Raw genomic sequence first — 21440 nt, forward strand, 5'->3', positions numbered from 1 at the left:
TTTAAGTGTTCTATTAATTGGCACACTGCATTCACCAACTAATAGAATCATATCAATGTAGAATTCTGATGTAGAATAAGTTTGCATTTTCTTTTGTTTTGACTGACACAAAATGATAACTAGTTGTTAAAGTTGGACTAATTAGACAGCTATGTTGAAGTAACGTTAGACATATCACAGCCATCTAGATTTTATCAAATAATGAAGATCTACTCAGATCAAACCATGTACATAAATGAAAATATCTAAGAAAATCTTTGTTTGAAGGGTAGGCAACCTTAATGGTATTTTGAAGAGTCATGAATTCTCTATTGAATATCGGAATAATATACTGGGTGTTCCATTTAAAATAAAAGAGTAACATGCTTTTAAAGGTGACCAATGTTCAATATTAATTTTGTCTCACCCTGTATAATTTTTTGGATCAAGTTTTAATTTGATTTAAAGTACAATGGTTAATTTGACTACATATTAGACTATACCGGGTGAATCCCAATTTAGGTTTTTTGTAATTTAAACATTGTTCTTTATTTCTAATGAAAATGTTAAATATGTCAAAAACCTTACATTTTAGTCATATAAAATTAAAAAAAATAAAAATATAAATCTCTTATAAAACTCACCATTATTTTTCTCCCAGAATCCGGAAATCAAATAATATATAGGGTATTCCATTACAAAAAACATAACTTTGATATAGTATATTTAACAAAACTTTGGTTGCACATCATAATACGACCACCAGCAAACTCCATAAGACGATGCATTGTGTCATTGATGACATTATATTTATATGTAACTTTTTTTGGGGACACCCTGTAGAACTCTCTATATTTTTAAAAAATGCTCTGAATTAACCTACATATGCTCACAACATTTCATTTCAATACCTGGAGCCTCCGCGGCGTATGAGAGGCGCCACCCTGTATATAATAATACAGGTTGTACCGCAATGGGTCAAAGACTTCCGAGTGAGCAATATTGTATCCAGAAAGTACCTGTAAAAAAGAGAATAAAAAATATAGAGTTAAAATACAGCAATATATCTATACGGAGACTTTTATTTTCCCTATCCGGCTTAAATAACCAGGCGCGATTTTAAAGAAAACTACTCTATTTGGGCAATAAAAGCTTAAATCGCGTGTTTCGGGCTTATGGGATGCTGTATTTTATTTACTGTTTTATTTTAAGTCGTAAAAGAGACGTTACGTTACTGCTTAGAACGAATGGCAAATATATATCCCAGCAGACGTATTCTAGGGATTACATTAAGGTGTAATATGGTCAATGATTTCCCTGAATTTTATATATTATTTATTCTCCAAACTTTACTAACGTAATTCCAAAATATATGAGACACATTTCTTTTGAAAATGCAGGTATCTTCATATTCCGTGGATATTGAATTACTAGGTACTTATTTTTAGAGTCGCAATAAGTTAATTAAACAATTTACCTTATACAAAAATGCTTTGTTTATCCGTTAGAGGACATCTATCAAAAATAAAACCAAAAGTTAATTTAAAATTTATGAAGCTTATTTTTTAAGATCTTTTGTGACACTGACATAACATTTCACATTTTTGCTAACTTTTTATTTAAAAAAAATTGTTGAAATATATATTATTCCAGTGATAACCCATATTAGCATATGGGTTACTACACTAGAATGTCCCAAAAAAATACATGTGCGCCACTGACTTTTTTTTTCTTTTGATATCAAAATTATGTAGGGCTTTTACTGCCAATTAAAAGTTATCATTTGATATTTTGTCGAATTTGTCGTCCTTGATGAGATAAACGCAATTTTATAAATCAAAATTAATAATATTAAAATTGGCGTCGGGAGGCACGTATAGCCGCCCATACTAAAATATGTTAATAAAAAGTTGGTAGACAGTTCTCTTAGTTTTAGAGTAAAGGAATTTTTTCAATTTTTTCAATCTCAAAAACTGCGACTTTGACTGATTTTGATGTTATTACAAATTTTGTTGCAAATATTATTCCTAATCTTAAATTGAAAACCGCGTTTCGCTAGCTACTGTAATTTTGGAATTACGATTTTTTAAAATTTTTAACCCCCTCCCATACCCCCTTACCAACCCCCCACCCCTACCAAATCTAATGGCCAGATTCTCGGGTGCCAGAGTATTTTTGTGCCAAATTTGGTTAAAATCGGTTTAGCTGTTTTTGAGTTATCGTGTTACAGACGGCAGACAGACAGACAGACAGATACCATGAAAATATTTTGTATTTAGGTCATTTATGACCCAAATAACTCATTTTAAGTGAAAATAACTTTATATTTTTTGGTATGTAGTGTTTTGTTCTTGTGTGTTTTGTATTAACACATACTGTTTCTTTTTTAAATAAAATAACTCGATTACATTTTTTCAGTTTTATACAGTTATTTTTTCACAATATTTTGAAGTAATCACTTGTCAGTCAAATTTTAAATATACTAATTTCCAGCTATGCGTTCCAATGTACCAACTTATTTCTTTGTAAAATAAAATAAACTACTTTGATATTAAAATGACAGACACATCTATCACTGTCAAGGATCTTGTCGTTGGACATACTATATATATCAAGAAACTATGGTTACGCTCGTTGAATTTGACTTTCGTACTTTGGTTCCGCTTGTTGAATATATTTTCGTACTTTTATGCTTAGGCGTAAAAGTGCTTTACTTTTATGCCTAGGCGTTAAAATGATTTTTTAATATTGTCAATCACGTCGCAAAAATTAATACTTTTATGACGTTTGAAAAAAAGAGATATTTATGAAATCGCACATACCTTGGAATGGCGAGTTCAGGCCTAACCCTAAATTCGGCATCATGGGTGGCGGCATATTGAGAGAGGGCACTCCGATCGGCAGGTTCATGTTGGCCATGTTCGGCATCAAACCCAATAGTCTGTTGTTGTATTGGAACGGGTTTACCAAAGGCAGAAGCTGCGGTTGCAGCAGATTGGTGCCAGGCATCGGAGGTGGCTGACTGGTATCAATTGAACCCATTGAAGCTGTGCCTACTTTCATATCTCCCACTAAAAAAGAAATATTTTGCTGCAATTAACTAAGAACATTTATATACAGGACGCGTCAAAGAGTTTCTGACTAAAAAATTTTAGTTATTATTAATTAACTCAAGAAATGTTTTTTTAATGTGAGTAAACATACTGTTCAAGTTCCCTCCAAAATATGGTGGTTTATCTGGCGGTGTGATGGTGATGGTCTTCTTTTTATTCAACTCTTCGATTTTCTGTCGCATCTAAGTCGGCATCGTTTTCTCATCAATCATTCCTCCCTCTTCTAACATTTCCAAGTCTATGTCCTGCTTCAACTTGTTCCAAGGAATATACGACACTCCCAAATCACCCTCCCAGTAGTCTTTTAGATCTTTGCCTTTCACACCTTTTCCTGGAGCCCAAGCCAACTAAAAACATACGAAATTATAGAAACGCCAAAAAGTTTGTCAATGTTATTTTTTGTCGATCTTAATAGCCTACCATACCTGATGGTATGGTCGGTTAATAATATACTGGGTATCCCGTTTAGAAACTCATTAGTTTTGGACATATTTCAAGAATATCAGTTTTCAGCAAAAATCTAGTGATGCCACTGAATTCTACGTGGAAAACTCTACGGGACTGAGTAGCACAGCAATGTGAATGCCGCATCTTTGTATCTCTACTCATAAAGGAGAAACCATGTAAAACACGCGAAAATAGATCACCTGTAGTAATTAAATGATCATAAGTGTAGTTTACTTTGAATATTTCAATTGATTAGCACTAAACACAATATTGGTTATCATATTACTTACATGTATTATTATTAATACATTCAAAATAATGCCCAAAATGTTGAATAAAAACTCTTATTACAATTGTTGTCAAATAATAACTCTTTTTTTTTCTGTTTTCCAGCAGGCACGAGAGAGGGTAGCAACCAAGCCAAGTATCCCGTTATAGTGTTCATCCACGGCGAAAGCTACGAATGGAATTCAGGCAACCCGTACGACGGCACTGTCCTGGCCAGCTACGGGAGCGTGGTCGTTGTTACTGTAAATTACAGGCTGGGCATTTTGGGTAAGTTAACGTTTCCTGTACATTAATTAACTGGGAGGGAAGTTAGGCATTTACCAGGGTTCATATAATTAAGAAAAATTGGTTGAAGAACGATTAAGATACAAATATATTGCTTCTTAACTGAATGCGAGTTCATAATTTAATTTATTTTTTTATTAAATTGGCTTTCAGTATTCGTATTAATAGCAGCAAATTATTTTATATGGATTGAATTTTTCAAGCGATCGTTCAACGTTACGTCATCATTATTGGTCAGATAAATATGCGTTTTAGGGTGTGTCTGAGAGTTCACATTTTGTAGAAAATTTAATAATTGAGTGAGTTCCGTTTTTACTAATTTCATGAATAGGGGGGAAATTGTATCATGTATTCATATTAATTTGTGTATGTTAAAACTTCATTCATTTTGATTGTGTTTCAATAGTAGTATAAATTTAGTCAAATATACCAGGTTTTTTACAGGTATATCGTACCAATTTTAAAAATAAACTTAGGAAAAAAGTTGAGATTGTATTCAATAAAAATATACTTCGATACTCTAGAAGTTCAAGATGCCCGAAATAATTGCATATACTCGTACCTCTTTTAAACTGTATAAGAAATGCCTATTTTCAAACGTGCCTATTTACATTACTATTTACATTACGTCGAGCTTCCATTTCAGAATAACTATTCGTTTTTGTACTCGCATTCGCATCAATTATCTCAAAGAAAACCTCTATTCCGAAATATACATGAAGCATTCTTTTGCCAACTTTAAATTGAATAGGACATTTATAGAAAAAGGTTTACAGGGCGGGAGACACATGTAAAAGGTCTGAAAAGTTGCTGAAATTTAATTTAGAAAGTTTTTCCACCGGACTATTTGAACGAACTTAGTTTTCGGAGGAGAAAAGCCAACAAACTGGAACTGTTGACCAACTCGTTAAGTTTAAATCTTTCCAGAGGAAAGTATACAGTAAAGTCCAGCTATTCGATTTAATTTATATAGAAACTAAAAATATATCGAGTAGATTTTTAAAAACTGCTTACAATTTTTTTGTATTTTTATATTATATTGGGATTCATGGAGATTCAGACTATCATCATTATTTCTTTTATCTGGAATTGTAGATTAACCGTAAAAACATCAAATTTAGTTGAATGAATAACTATTAGTGATGTGTCGGTATTTGAGTAACGCGATTTTGGAGCGGTATTTTTTTGTAACGTCGTGTCACGCCCCACAACAAATCAGGAATCTGTTACTGAAGAACGACGATCATAATAACGACAAAATTATAAATTATTTATAATTTGCAAATAAATTATTTATAATCGCACTTGAAGTTAGCTCGAACCCTAGTAACCGCCTAGCAACGTGTTTAGCTCCAGCCATTGCGATTTCGTCGGTCGCCAACAGTAGTATCTGGAACTAGTATGTCCGTAGCGCCGCGCGATCTCGATCGGGACGTGTTCGCTCCAGCCGTCGCGCTCCTAGAGTTGTAGTTCCCTGTCGCGAACAGAAGTAACTGCTGTAATTGGGCATCGACGCTCGACCTCGGCGGTGACCTACTTCGCTCCAGCCGTCGCGCTCCTAGAATTTTAGTTCCCTGTCGCGAACATAAGTAACTGCTGGAACTGATTATTGATGCTCGACCTCGGCGGCCACGTACTTCGTTCCAGCAGTCGCTGGAGCGCTTCTAGGGTTTTGGTTTTGCCTGTCGCGATTTGGTCGGTTACTATTGGCGTTGGTGCTCCCGTCGCACGTCGCTACGTTACTTTCGAAATAGCGATTTTTGGTATGTAATAGGCATGGTATAAAATAGTGTTGTTTGAAAGATGAAACGCAAAAGCAAATAAAATAAAAATATTTTATTTGCTTTTATACATTTATATAAGTTTTATTGTTTATATCTATTTTTAAGGTTAGGTTAGACCAATAAACATTTTTTTTTGACAGTGGTTTGGACTTTGTTCTTGATTTTAACATATATTATATTGCAAAACACATAAATATGATCCGTTCATTTTATTTAAACGAAAATTGGTAAAGAAAAAAAAAACAAGGAATGTCATCGTTTTTCTAAAAATGAGATAGATTGGCTATACACAGTTATTATAAACTCGATATTTGGAAAATGAGTGGCGGATAAAAGTTACATTAATCTACAAATATAGATAGGATATATTTTTAGCGAGAACCGCAACACTTTGGAAGTCGAAACCTCGGTTACAAAATCGCGGTATTTTTCTGGAACGGTCGCTATTGTAACGCGACTCACGTGGAACCGGTATTCCCATCACTAATAACTATAAGCAGTAGCGGACTTATATTAATTATAATTATCTATTAATAATTACCATTATAATTACCAATATCTGGTTAGCTAATAAAGTTTTAAAGTTTATCTAATCATAACCTTCATTCATCGTTAATTACAGTCAAGAACTTATCAACAAAATTAGGAATATCAAATTGCAAGATGGTAAAGTTTTAGCCTCTTTTGATACATCTTTGTTGTTTAAGTCATCTTGAAGTATACGAGTTCATATACTTTCAAATTGCTTAGAGAAATTTCTTGACGTAAAATGGCCTCGGCAACGATTTTGCTTCTGAATTTATAAAGTTTCTATAGTTTTAAACTTAGTACAAATTACTTTTTTGTATTTTTTAACTTATTCATTTTTTTAAACTCATCGATCAATGTCAAAATTAAAGTTTTATTGGACTGTCAAACAATTTTTAATTTTGATTTTTAATTTGAAATTCTTCGAAATTTCGAAAAATTTTTTTATTTTTAAAATGTGTTGCCGATTTAGCGAGAATTAACAAGTTCTTATCGTAAAGTTTATTACTTATTTTAAACGAGATAACAGACACTGGTAAAACATACATAACAGTACCGTTTACGAAAATTTTAGAATTTTCCTCAGACTTGAATCTCATTTTACCTATAAATTCTAACTTGAAAACTAATGTCAGATATTATTAAGCAACATAGTTTCCGCAGAATGGCATCGTTAAATGAAACCGGTAAATAAAATTAAGTAGGTTAGTTAAATAAAAAACTAGATACAAAAAAATAAATCGTTCCTTCATTTTAGAGGTGAGGCGCGGCCTCAGAGGCCTACCCTAACGAGCCGCCCCTGGCGGTACCTTTTATATTTTACCAAATAATCGACCGTTCCCATACATATCAGCGATCCTGTAGATAAAAACATATTAAGCAAAGCTTATGATGCAAGCAGAACAACCGTATTAATTCTGACCGCTGTTGTTTAGACCGTATCAATATTAATTCAAATTATTACCGAAATATTTTGAAACAAATTACTGCAATCCATTAATAGTAATAATGATGTGTCGATATTCCCATGTAGTGTAATTTGTAACTTTTAGATCGCTAATGATAATTATACGAATGTGCCAATTCAGATAGAAGTATAATAATCAATAAACAATAATGTTTTGAGCAGGGCTAAATTCCATTTCTAATTAACCCTAAAACTAATTAACTAGCAGTATAAAAATAATAATTTTCGAATTTTGACCTTGAAAGTGACACTCCTCATAACCTTTTGACGTTTTGATTTTTTTTTGTATGGAAGAGAAGTTAATCACCGCGACCTTGTAGATTTATTGTGTTACCCTTACTTGAGTTATCATACAGTCAGGGCTTTGACAAAAGCTAGCATCTGAGACGGTTTTTTCTCCATCTTCTACATTACACCTCTACACCCCACCATACCAGTGTTATAGACCGTTGGAGGATTCCTATTCCAGGTTGAGTTGTTGAGTTCTGCTTTAAGTTGATTTCTACTTGGGAAGCAGAACAGTTCTGGTCCTGTTAGTAGATTGTTCACTCGTTTTTCTAGCTAGATCCTTTGCTTTTTCATTACCTTCTATCCCTTGGTGGTATCTTGCCTCTAGGCATTCTTTGACAAAATTCGAATTGATGGTTACTGAGTTGATCACTCTTGTGGCTACTTGACTATCAGGTAAGATGACTATTTCTTGTTTCCGATAGTTCCTATCTAAGAAGGTAAGTTGTACGCATCTTTTGACATGGTAGGTTTCTTCCTCAAGGATGCTGGGGTAGATGTCCATTGATTTAGAATATTTAGTTTTCGGCCCAATAAGTTACGAAATATTCTTTTTTGCAACTAGTAATTAAAAACATGATTTGTCAAATAAATGATTATGTTTGGTGAAAATTAGAAACACCTTATATGCACCACGTTGGGAAACATATATTTTGTGCTACTAATGTAAATAAAACTACTGGCATAAATCATTAATTTCAAACTTCGATGATTCCATTGATTTAAAAACTTTTTTTAAGTACAGCTGGTTCCAAAAAAAAATTAATACGACTCTTTACACATTTTTTTCAAATATTTGGGCAATGTATATTTATGTGTCAAGTATTTTGATATGTTAAGGTTATTGTGACATTGTATAAAACAACTTTTCTTTTGACAAAGTGACAAATAAATTTTTCAGAACGTCAGCATGACATGAATAGAGAAATGGGTGACTGGTATCATAGAATATACTGCCCGAAATAATAAAAATATGTTTTAAATCGTATTCAATTTTATTGGAACCAGCTGTACCATAAAATTTTCAAATAAAATTCAATCAAAATATATTTTACCGGACTCTGGCGAGAAAAATCTGCAATCATCCTACTGAAAATGAAAAAATAACCAATAGAAAAAGCTCGCTCTGATGTAGACAGAAGCGTTATCCAAGTAGAATTATATTCGATTTCAAGTTTCGATTCATTCAAGGGGTGAAAAAATACTGTTCGGCAATTTCCCACCGATATAAATAAAATCTGGCAGGGCAGTGGATAATAAAGAGGGTGCCAAACGTTTATTGAAACGATGGAACGAGCGCGCACAGTAAAGGTATCCATAGACGTAGATCTTTTTGTTATCATTTTTTAACGACAGCTGGCGGTTCCTCAGTAACTAAGGAGGATGGGCCAAATTGGACACTTTTAAACGGAAACACTCTTTTCTATAAAAGATAGACGAAAACTAATATCAGTGTTTGGAGCTCATTTTTTATCAAAAACATGATGGTAAAAACCGCATATTGTTATCTGGTACCGTTTCGAAGGTGTTTTTCAAATGTGTACATTTTTAAGAAATCGCTGTAACTTATTTGTTATAGAAAAATTTGTTTTATGAAAAAGAACATAAAACGTTGTTATTTTGGTGATTTGAGAAACAGCCGTTAGCCAGCTTTTCAAATTTATAATGAATTGCACCTCAGAAACGGACATCTTTGAACGGACTGTAAGAAGAAGATTAAACGAAGCAAATTTTATGCCAAGAAGGACTGCTTCGGGATCACACCTTACCGGGCCTGTTGATTAGGACCAAAATCAAAGATTTTTAATGTAAAAATTACGAAGAGATGTTAGTGTCTTCTTCAAAAACGAATATCTCGAACAAAAATAAAGTTATCAGATGAACCAAAAACAAACTATCGAGAAAGGATGTACCTAGATGAAAAAATTATCTTTAAATTCCTTGCTGTCTTTACATATTCCACAGGGTGTTTCAAACTTACCGCAAAATATTAATATTTTGTTTTCCCTCGTATAATTGACAGATGGGAACTTTCATTTTTAATTTGGAAAAAGATTCTAAAAAGTAAAATAATATAATCTAGCTACATATTGCTTATAAAAATCATTAAAATCGGCCAGAATGTATATTAAAGTTTAAAATATATATAAAACTTTTAAGGTGCCTTTTTTCGTGCCTGTGATTGTATTAATAATAATAGCTCCCGTATATAGCGTTTAACGGCTTGGGAGTAGCAAGGTACAGCTTGGCATACTAGAGCCGTTCGGTATACAAGAAAGGTAATGTGGCTAGCATTACGCTTCAGCCGCCTATTATTACCTCAGGATTGTAAATCCCAAGTAGTCATTTAAGGCTGAGTCGACCTAGGTACCCAAACTATTTTTATTTTATTAAAAATAGTCGGCTGATTAAATGCCGGCTGTGGGATTCTAACCATCCACAACAATATATTATAAAATCTTTAAGTGGCTGACATACAGATTAATCACGATCCTGCTCAAACCACTCAACGGAAGAAGCTCAATTTTGGCATACAGGTTGATTTTAGGGTGTAGAGGTTCGATAAGAAGGGATTTTTTGAAACTCGAAGGGGATGAAACTATCCCCCAAATATTAAAATATTTTTTAATTATAAACCGGTGAGTTTTTCGGAAAAACTCTTAAACACCTATATTTTATTTTGTTGTTTTACATATTTTAAGATTTTTTATAAATTTATAGAAAGTGTTTCATAAAATATGACCATTGAGTAATCACGATTCTGCTTAAACTGCTTGACGCTTAAAGCTGACTTTTGGCAAACTGATTGACTGTGGGGTGTAGAAGTTCGATAAGTTCGATAAGGTTTCCCGAATCTGAAATTCCAAAAGGGTGAAAACGCCCCTCAAATATTACAATATTTGTTATTTAAAAACGGTTAGTCTTTCGGGAAAACGCTTGGACAAACATAATTTATTTGTTTTTTTACATATTTTGAAATTTCTTAAAAAATCATATAGGGTGTTCCAAAAAGTTGGGTAATTTCTAAACCACGATTCTGCTTAAACTGCTTGACGTAAAAAGCTTATTTTTGGCAAACGGATTTTTCGAAAAATTACCAAGTTATAACCAAGTTAAATATATATAATAATATCGCCATATTATTTTTTGCTGACATAAATGTGACAATATTTTATCCAGTTTGGTATGTTAATGGAACTTCTTGCTTTGCTTTATCATCACCATTACAAATAATGATTAATTCGACGCGAACGAAGTCGCTGGTACACGCTAGTATAATATATATTATTAAAATTAACATACAAATAGTTACGTTTGTGGAAGCCTTTAACGGATTGAAAATTTATTAAAGAGCTAGGGAAGGATTATTAATAACAAAAAATAAATCCGGTACACCTTTTCCATCTATTCCATTTTTTAATCTGTCAGGAGGAAACAAAGCACCTGCGGTTCAGCTCGAGCCCAGTATAAATCGGGAAATGTACAAGTATTTTACTCCAACGGCCCCCACGAAGGAAATTAAGTCATTTGTCATTTCTCATTGCGTATGATCGCATCGAAAAGCAAGTAAAATTGATACAGACCCTGGTCAAATTGATTGTTTTTTATTTACTACTTATTATCCACACTATAGATTTTTGTATAATGTATCTTCTTACAGTGCCATGCTCTATACAGAGCGTCGGCTACCTCTCGCATGTACTTGTGATGTGTGTCATCAGTGTTTCACAAATACACGGGATTATGTATAATGTATAGTGTGTGTAATAAATATTTAAGTTTCATTCGGAACCTCGAAATTGGTGGAATAAATTAGTGGTTTCAATTAAACTTTATACTTTTTAGGTTACGGTCATGATACAAAGAAATCAATGTATGATATTGGTGATTGGTCACTACGTCACAGGTGATAAACGGCACCATTGGTCGGCAAGCTCCCCGCGCAAATTTCAAATTGTCTAACAGATGACACATAATAAATGTGAAAATAATTTTTCGATTTTTTTAAATGTCAAACTCGATGATTTGACATAACTTTTGGGGTTAGGTCCTAATTCTTTCCAATTTTAGCTTTGAATAAGAAGATTAAGGAAGGAGCATAATGCTATCCATGTATTCATGCGTGGTGGGCGGAAAAAGCACTCTAGGGTGGGTATCCTTGACAGTTCTGTTTGACGATTCATTTGACACATTTGAATTTGATTTAAAATTTTATGGATTTGTCAGTCTTTACAGCGCTTATTTTATGTTATTTATTATTTATTCTACTACTGATAGTTGTATAAAGGTAGTAAATCTAGATGGAAATTGTGGCAGAACTTAAATTAACAGTGACACTATCGCGATTTATCGAAAAAAACTCTAAAATAGTTGGATGGGTAGCGTGCGGTAGATCTCAAAAGGCAAAAATCGAGTGAAATAATGGAACAACTTTTCGCTAGTAAGTGACTATATAATATACATACCTGTAGTAAACCGATCATTTATGAAATTCACTTAAATTAACTAATTATATATTTTTTCTTGCATTTTTGCTTTTATTTACTACTTGTCAAAGATTAGATGTCAAAGAATTTAGATACGTCAATTTGATTTACGAGATTTACCTGCTTCAGTAGCGTATCGGATGTTTGTGTTAATAAATAATTATTATAACTTATCTATTTTTATTAGAATTATATATTTTTGTAACAATTTTAATAACTACCAACATTTATTCACAACGTCAAATAAAACAACGTATTATTGAGTCTACCGCAGGTCTACCCTAAATCATAGTTTTACATTTTTTAAATAAAATTAGAACGGCACTGATAAATCGGAATTTAAGTCGGCCATATTTGAGGTGGACCTAAGATTTTTGACATGCTCTGACATGACATTTGACATGACAGAGCATGTCAAAAATTGACAGACTCTGACATGACATTTTTGACATTAAGATTTTTGACACATCGCGGTGGACCTAAGATTTTTGATATGCTCCTTCCTTAGTCACCTTATTCAAAGAATTTTAGGTCTTTTTTTATTAGTGGCAATTGAACAATATGGATATTTTTTGTATGACATATATGTCGTCACAAACTGAACGAAATTGGGGCTGCTATCGTTCATACCTTGTTTTCTTTGTACCATGGGTTACGATCATTCACAATGTTTAAAAAACACAGTTAAAATTAATAAAATATCCTAGCAACAGCTTGCGTTAGTCAATTGAATCCATAGAGAAAGCCTAATATTTAGCTTCTAAAACAATCAAGTTTTGATTTCTAACCACAGACAGAATCTTGACAGAAAGCAATCAAACACCAAAATGACATTTCTCGAAAATTTTGAAGTATAATTAGTGGAAAAGTTAAAAGTTTGATAACTTTTTCTACTAATTTATAATGACTACCACTAACTTGACATCTGACAACTCTGAATCCTTACATTGAAATTAAAGAAACAAACTTCTACGCTAATTAAAACCATGCACCAATTTATTCCACTAATTGCGAGGTTCTGAATGTAGATTTATACTTTTTAGTCTACGATCATTCACAATGTCTAAAAAACATAATTAAAATTAATAGAATATCCTAGCAACAGCTTGCGGTAGACAGTTTTATCCATTGGAAAGTCTAATATTTAGCGTATAAAAGAAAAAACTTATTATTTAACTTAGTAAAAAAAAGTATAATTAGTGGAAAAGTGAAAAGTTTGTTAACTTTTTCCGTTAATTGAAAATTCCTTCCACTAATTTTGATGTTCTGAATGCTGACATTCAAATTAGAGGAACAAGCTTCTATGCTAATTAACACCACTACTTTATTTCATTAATTTCGAGGTACTGAATGGAGCATAAGAGTTTACGATCATTCACCGAATGTCTAAAAAAATTAAATTAAAATTAATGGAATATCCTAGCAACAGCTTGCGGTAGTCAGTCAAAATTACTCTTGACGGATGATTTTTTTTCCATAACAAGGGGCCGTCCTCTGCCGGAAACACTGCGACCTGTGAGGCCATTGTGTTTGTCCCCCTTCTATATCTACACCCATTCTCCTATCCCCGTGCCCTGCACTGGTTTATGCAGATCCTTGATAGAATCGGAGCATAGTTCCTCCGGTTCTAGCCTAGCTTTCTCAAATAAAAAGTGTCGCTTGCGATCCAGAGCCTCGCAATGACATATTATGTGCTCCGCTGTTTCAGGATCTTTATCGCAGAGTCTGCAGCAAAGACTTCCTTGATACAGGTTGAGCTTGTTCAGGTAACACTTGACAGTCAGGTGTCCTGTCAAGAGGCCTGTTGTAATCCGCACTTTATTCCTGCTAAGCATTAGCAGTTCTTTTGCGGTTTTAGAGCTAGGTCCTTGAATAAAAGCCTTGCTGTACCTGTGCCCCTGTCTGTTTCTCCAATGGACATTGTGCTTTTCCCTGATCTAGAGTTTTTGGTGCACTACGGGCCATACATTTGGGTATTCCTCGTAGTACTGGCTCTGGACAAACATAGGATGCCGATGATCCCTGCCTAGCTAGCTCATCGGCTTCTTGACGGAATATAGTCAAAACCAAATGACGTTACTAACAAATTTTTGAGTATAATTAATGCAAAAAATTAACAGTTTTTTTTAACTTATTTTACTAATTGAAAATTACCACCCCTAATTTTGACGTTTTCAATGCTTAGATTGAAATTAGAAGAAAAAAGTACATTAATTGAAACCACTAATTTATTTCACTAATTTTGAGATTCTGAATGCAGCTTAAATATACAAAGAAATTGGAGAACTATCAGTAAGAAAAGATAACAAATACAAAAAAGGATAGACGGCATATAAAAGAAAAAATACAAAACCAGAAACAATGGGATATTACACACGTTCGAAGGAGAAGGGACAAAAACGAGGGTTTTTGATTGCTGTTTTCTTTTTGGATAATGCCCTGAATTGCAACTGACTGATGCGAAAGGAAATGTAAGCAATTTTCATAATGGCAAACCGAAAGCCCCGCTAGCACGTCGTCAGAGTCCCGTAATTTTGCGGCTGTCGCTTTTTTTCTGCGTATATCCGGGTCACACGATGCGGACTTACGTATGGGGCGCTCTAGAGCGAATAAAAACAAGTATTGTCATACTGTAAAACAAAAAAAAACTCTAAATACAACCCCTGTATATGAGTTTTCTATACAGGGTTGTTCACCACATACGACACAGAGTATTGTAGCTAAATGTTTAGATTTTTGCAAAATGTAAGTTTTGGGTTCGTTGAAGGACAATTAGAGCTACAATTTAAAAATATTTTTGTAACATAGAGAGTGTCCCAAATAACTAAAAAATATCAAAGTTGTATTTTTTAAATGGAACACGGTGTATATTATTACATTTTTAGTTTTTACGATTAAAATAAAGGTAAATTTGATTAGGTTTACCGCATTTTAATCTTACCGTTTTTGAAATATTTTGGTTTTTGTCAAAATACAGTAATAATTTCATTATGCATATTCATTATACGTATTTAAGTTTTTAAAACTAAATATTGCACTGCAGTATTTTTATTTACTAAATTTTGTGTTAATAATAATAATTATACTACCTTATACAGAGTGTCTAAAAATTTATTTTAAATAAATACTCGCTTTAAACGGCAATAACTTGTTTAATTTAAATAGAACACCTTGTATATTTTGTAAGAATCAGATGCACAATTTGATTGTCTATCAGATTGTATTATACCATTTTTTACCTATCTCTTCAAGTTTTCTCAGAAAATGCATTTTCTTATAATTTAGACCTTATTTATCAATATACCCATGGAATATTGACATTTTAGGTTATTTTTAAAAATGTAACAAATTTTTAAAGAGTACAGATACTAATATTGTCGATATAGTTCCTAAATTTCATTAAAAAATAAAATTTTTTAAATATTTGTTAAAGAAGACCAATTTCAATCAATTATTCAAACTACATTAATTTACTGCTTACATTTATTAATAATAATTGCTCCAAATACTAGAAAACTAAATTTTATATGTGTATTAGACAATATATTAGCTCACAGACATTTTATAGCTCACAGTTTCTCACACCGATTTCATCAAAAGCAAAAATGTATTTTAGACTTTTTTAATCAACTACTGTTTAATTTTTTATGAACATCTTCTAAAATTATAATTACGTACCTACCTTTAAAAAATTGTTATATCCGAAATAGCCTCTGTTATGTTCCCACTAGCAAAATCGGTGCATAAAATTATGCCCGCTACCTTAGTTTGACTCATCTAAAAAGTTTTATTAGCCTGAATAATAAATTATAATACAAGTTAGACCTTAGGAAAATATATTTTAATTTTTAGAATATTCACAAGTTATACTTCCTAACACTTTCTGAATAATAGTTGATGATGGTTTTGAACTTTTTTTGTAATATATAGTAATGTTATTAGTTATTGGGTCTTTAGGTTCTATTTCTTTTAATTAAAACAAATTTATTATTGACATTTTTTTCAGTTTATTTTTTGGCATTTTCAGAAATCTGTAAATAAATTTATCGTTGTCAAATACATATAAATAAAATAATTAAGATAAAAAGATTTGAAACAACAGTACAGACACATTAAAAAGTAAAAATAAGACTACTTACATAAATATGACTACTTTTTGAATAGTTATACAGGGTGGGTCTTTTACAAATAATTTCAGGGCTGAAAGATCTCGATAAAAACCAACATATTTTCTCTTTACCGTTTTTCAAATAAGTCCAAAATAACTGAGTTACTTTGAAAATTTCCAAAAAAAAATATTTTTTTGCATAAATTTTGAGAACCATTGGATCTTTTCTGTGTTTCTTTCTTGTAAATTTAATCCGCTGTTGCCATATTATAAAGAAATTCTGTTTTTTAGCTAAAAACTAAAAATAGTTTCAAAATTTTTTTCAAAAAATTATAAATTTTCACAAAATATTTTTAGCGAATAAAAACTCATAATCGTGTTTCTGGGGTCACCCTGTATATACAAATTTTCTACGTGTCTGATTTTTTGAATTCTAGACAAACGGGAATATTCTTCTTTACAATGGAATTTGAAGAAGAAATCTTGAATTGCTAGTTGCTATTCTATTATCAATACAAAATCTGCCACATTCTACTAGGTTACTACTTGTATTGTAACTTGTATTATACTAGCCATTAAACTATTTTTAAAAGTCAGTTTTCTAGATTTCTTCTGTGCTCCGCCTATTCTTTTTTATTATTATTTTCTTTTCTTCAACATACTTTTTTTTATATTCTCTCTCTCAAGCTTTCCATATCACCTGAACCGTCTAAGGATGTCGTAATGCCGCATGCGAAATGCGTATTATGCGAAAGATATGGCAGGAAAATGACACCATTTGTCAGGCGTGAGGGGGAGGGGGAGTACGTTTGCCTTGGGGAAAGAAAGGTTGGGGTAACGATGTTGTAAAACGCCCTGCCTCTCCCTTATAGGCTCCGCCAGATTTTCGAATGGATGGGAAAGATTAGCTCAACAACTTTCGGGACCGAAAAGACTAATGCATCGTCTAATAAATTATGGCGGATAAAAGATGAACCTTTAAGGAGCAGATTTTGTTTAGAAAATGGTGATACTGCAGGAACATTTTGAGTTTTCATTTACAAATCAGTTTAATTTTCTTAACAGGTGGCAAAGGATATTATTGTTTACAAATTAAAAGGTGTAGAATAAGAAAATATAGACCATTCAGACTTATGAGATCGGAAATGGATGTAAGAGACATTTTGACCAAAAATAGCTCAAAAACAAGAGCACAAGAAATTAATTTTCTCACCATACCAAGCTCTCTAAGCTTTTAAAGGTGCTTATATTCTGAATCTACATAACATTTGTTAAAAATACGGATATTTTCATATTTTTAAGATTATGTTTACTATCTTTCTAAGGCCTTGTAAAAATGAATAAAAAATAGCCAAAAATATTCACTTTTTCGACATTTTTTTCATTTATATAATTATGAAAATTTGCGATTTTTGTCATGTCACCGATTTTGCTAAAAAAGTGCCGTTATTTACCAATTGAAAGCCGTAGAATAAGCACATATGGGTCATTATGCTGTTACGAGAATAACAATGAATGTAAAAGACATTTTAACCATATCATCAAAAATAATTCAAAATCTAAAATTCAAGAAATTAATTTCTTCACAAAACCTTGGTACAGTACGTTTATCCGTTCTGTAGCTACGGGGTATCCGTGAGAGGGGAAACGATATTCTCTCGATGTTTTTCGTAAAAAATTAGACGACGCGTCCCATCAATAAAAATTCGACAAATTTTCAAGTAGCCAATAAACTGAGCGGGCCGAGCGATTTACGGTGACGTACCCGTCAAGTCGACGTATAAAATATATTTTTTGTCTAAGCTTTTAAAGGTGTATACATATACTCTGAATCTACATAAAATTTTCTAGATGTGCTGATATTTCAGGATTTTAAAATTATGTTCACTATCTTTTTAAAACCTTTGAAAATGAGTAAGAAATAGCAAAAAATTGGCAGATTTTCGCCATGTCGCCAACTTTGAATATGATTTTGATAAAACTGCTGTCATTTACTAAATAAAAAGCGTAGAATAATAATATACAGGGTGTTTCAAAAAACATGTGCCATCTCTCGTGTGGAGATTCTTAACGTAAAAGTAAGATTTATTTTTCATATCAACATAGGCCCGATTCTACTTTGTTCCGTAGCTACAGGGTGTTAAAGTCTTACTATTTTCTCGATTTATTATAATTTTCTTCCAAGTAGTTTTAACGTTTCGAATGAAATTTTGAGGGTAGAAGTTACTACAAATTTGACATATTTTAAAGTTAAAAAAGTGTAGACATATTCACCAGGGACGTGCATATGGGTTATCAGTGAAATATTTTTTCTAAAAAAAGCATGTACGCCACTGACTTTTTTTGCTCTTGTTAGCGAAATAGTGTAAGCAGTTTAATGCCGATTAAAAGTTGTCTCTTGATATATTGTCGATATCCGCCTCCTTGATGAGATAAACGCAATTTTATTAATTTGTCTTGATTCAAGTCTAATCGGAACCTTTAAAAAAATTAATATCATTAACTTGTGAAAATTTTAAATAAGTACTCATTGATTCCTCGTCAAAAAATATGAAAAAAAGTTCCTATAAACATGGGTATGGAGATGCATAATTTTAGAGTTACAGGATGTTAAAAAATTTTAAAATTAAGTTTTTTGTAATTGTCTTAAATACCATTATTTTTATATTTGAAATTAGTCTAGGTTGGTCTAATAGTAATAATAACTAATAGTAATAATATTTAATAATAAATTAGCTAAAATATATAATTTATTAATTTTATTTTTATTTTATTAATTGTTATTAATAAAATTGCGTTTATCTCATCAAGGGGGCCGAATTCGACAAAATATGGAGAGATAACTTTTAATTGATATTAAACGGGCTTCACAAATCTGATATCAAAAGAAAAAAAACCAGTGGCGCACATGTTTTTTTTTTCAAAAATATTCCAGTGGTAACCCAAATGCACGCCCCTGATGAATTTATCGCCATTTTTTTAGCATTAAATTATGTAGCACCTATATTAACTTCTACCCTCAAAATTTAATTCGAATCACTAAAAGTACTTGGAAGAAAATTATAATAAATCGAGAAAATAGTAAGACTTTAACACCCTGTAGCTACGGAACAAAGCAGAATCGGGCCTATGTTGATATGAAAAATAAATTTTACTTTTACGTTAAGAATCTCCTCACGAGAGATGGCACATGTTTTTTGAAACACCCTGTATGAGCCGTTATATTCTTAGAGGAATATTAATAGATATACTTGTGTTTAGTCTTCCCTCTAGCAAGAACAGTTAACCTAATAGGACTGCTCATTTAGCCAATAGTATCCGCCTGGTGCATGCGAAAACTACTCACTTTGTGACGTCATTGTAGTCCTTGTCATGGTTATTAGTCCTTATCCGGCAACCAATAATACACACACGTGCATTATTGGTTGCCGACTGCAAAACGTTCGTTATTTAGTTTATTTATTTAAACACCTTATATGTATGCAGTACAGAAAATTAACTGTATAAATCGTATTAAATATTCGCATAATGCATTTTTAAGAACAGCAGTTCCCAGCATCACCTTTTGCAAGCATTCTTTTTAGAATACTTCCATATTTTGCTGTAAAATAATTAATAAACAATATCGTGGGTACTTAGTAAGCACATTGTCACAATCCACAACACAAAATGAACGTATTTATACACTCTATAGCTCTAAAAACTTTAAAGACACCTTTTTCACATTTAAAATTGACAAAATAATTAACTCAAAATTTCTCAGCTGTTATTTTTATAAGTTAGGCAACTAATAATACACACTATCATGACAAGGCTTTAACAAGGACTACAATGACGTCACAACTGTCAGCTGAAGCGCGGGAAGAGGCAAACGTACGTCTTATGAGGATGAACAATCCTATTAGTTTACCGTTCTTGTTCCTCTAGGTCTCTTAATTCTTCGTGGGTAACATGCTGTAATTTTTGTCCATCTGTTCCATGCTTCTGGATAACAAATCTAAACCTTTTATTATTATATATTATATATATATTTTTTTCTTATAAATGTTGAAGTAAAATTTAATAAGTTAACAAGGTGGCTTTCAGTATAATGGTACTCCTGAGATGTTGATGGCTTCTTGTACACCCTCATGCATTGTAACCAAAGATGTTTTTTACGAACAAGTTGTTAAAATTTTTAACAAGAAGGTTCTCTTTATAATTGTGAGATATTCCTTCCACATCTGAAGCCATGCGTTTTATTTTGTACATATACTATTTTCAAGATAAAAATTTCTTTTGCTGTCCTAACAAATTACAGTAACATAAGTTCAGACGAGCAAAAACAACAAAACAATTTAAACATTGTTGCATTGCAGCAAACAAGATAAATGCTTCTCCACTACATTCCAGCAATATCGATAATATTTTACAACGAAAATTGTCGCTTTTACCGGTCCCAATCGTTTATCTACGTTTGTCTTTGCCGCAATGACAGCCCAACGATTTTGTGTGATTTGTGCAAGGCTGAACACGCGCCCCGCTCCGATCGTATCAAATTAAATCGGCGTTTCAATAAAAATGGCGCACGTCGAACGCCATCGGCCGTAAAACGATGCGGAATATTCTCTTTTTTTTCGCGTAATTTGACAGACCGAGCAACTCTTTTACGGATTTTTAATGAACTTGTCATCGGTATTTTTTATTGCTTTTTTTTAGTAATTCAATCATACAGCTTTATTTGCGTGTAAAAAATGAATCTACTTTTAATTTAATAACAATATCGAGGGTATTTTCTTGCCACAGATTATTGTAGTAAATTTAATATCTCTTCATTATTTTTAAAACTTTTTTGTAAAATCGCAGTATTGCTAATTTATGGCAAGTTTACAAATCTGTTATATTATACCGGATGCGTCTCAAAAGTGGCTCAAAAAACGAGATTTAGTATGTTAGTAAACCGGGTGTTGCATCGTTGGACGGGACATAGGAAATCCCATGTAAATTTTAATGGGGTCAATTATTTGCTTCCCTAATTATTTTAGAGAATAATCATATTTAGGTTTATTGAAGAGCACTAAAACCCACATTCAAAAGAATAACTTTAGATATTTTTGATTAGCTCGTTTACGAGTTATCGCCGATTTCTTTTTAAATATTTCTCCTTTCTTATGGCCCTGTATTTAC

General features: G+C 32.2%; 2 protein-coding genes across 2 annotated transcripts in view; one reads left to right on the top strand and one right to left on the bottom strand.

The window, feature by feature from the left end:
- Window positions 1-911: 911 nt before the first annotated feature.
- On the bottom strand, window positions 912-3433 carry LOC115881686. Its single transcript, XM_030899277.1, has 3 exons — window positions 3184-3433; window positions 2802-3050; window positions 912-998 (listed from the first exon to the last, which is right to left on the bottom strand). Exons 1-3 carry the CDS (start codon window positions 3272-3274, stop codon window positions 958-960), a joined length of 381 nt encoding a protein of 126 aa, XP_030755137.1. The 5' UTR covers window positions 3275-3433; the 3' UTR covers window positions 912-957.
- Window positions 3434-3520: 87 nt separating this feature from the next.
- Window positions 3521-21440, top strand: part of LOC115881551 (neuroligin-1) — a 198924-nt gene continuing 181004 nt past the window's right edge. Inside the window, exons 1-2 of the mRNA XM_030899090.1 lie at window positions 3521-3548; window positions 3933-4094. Coding sequence (XP_030754950.1) covers window positions 3521-3548; window positions 3933-4094 — 190 coding nt within the window. The remainder of the gene's footprint in view (window positions 3549-3932; window positions 4095-21440) is intronic.

This window comes from Sitophilus oryzae, unplaced genomic scaffold (assembly GCF_002938485.1).
Source record: "Sitophilus oryzae breed Bouriz unplaced genomic scaffold, Soryzae_2.0 scaffold_172_pilon_pilon, whole genome shotgun sequence".
Lineage (NCBI taxonomy): Eukaryota > Metazoa > Arthropoda > Insecta > Coleoptera > Curculionidae > Sitophilus > Sitophilus oryzae.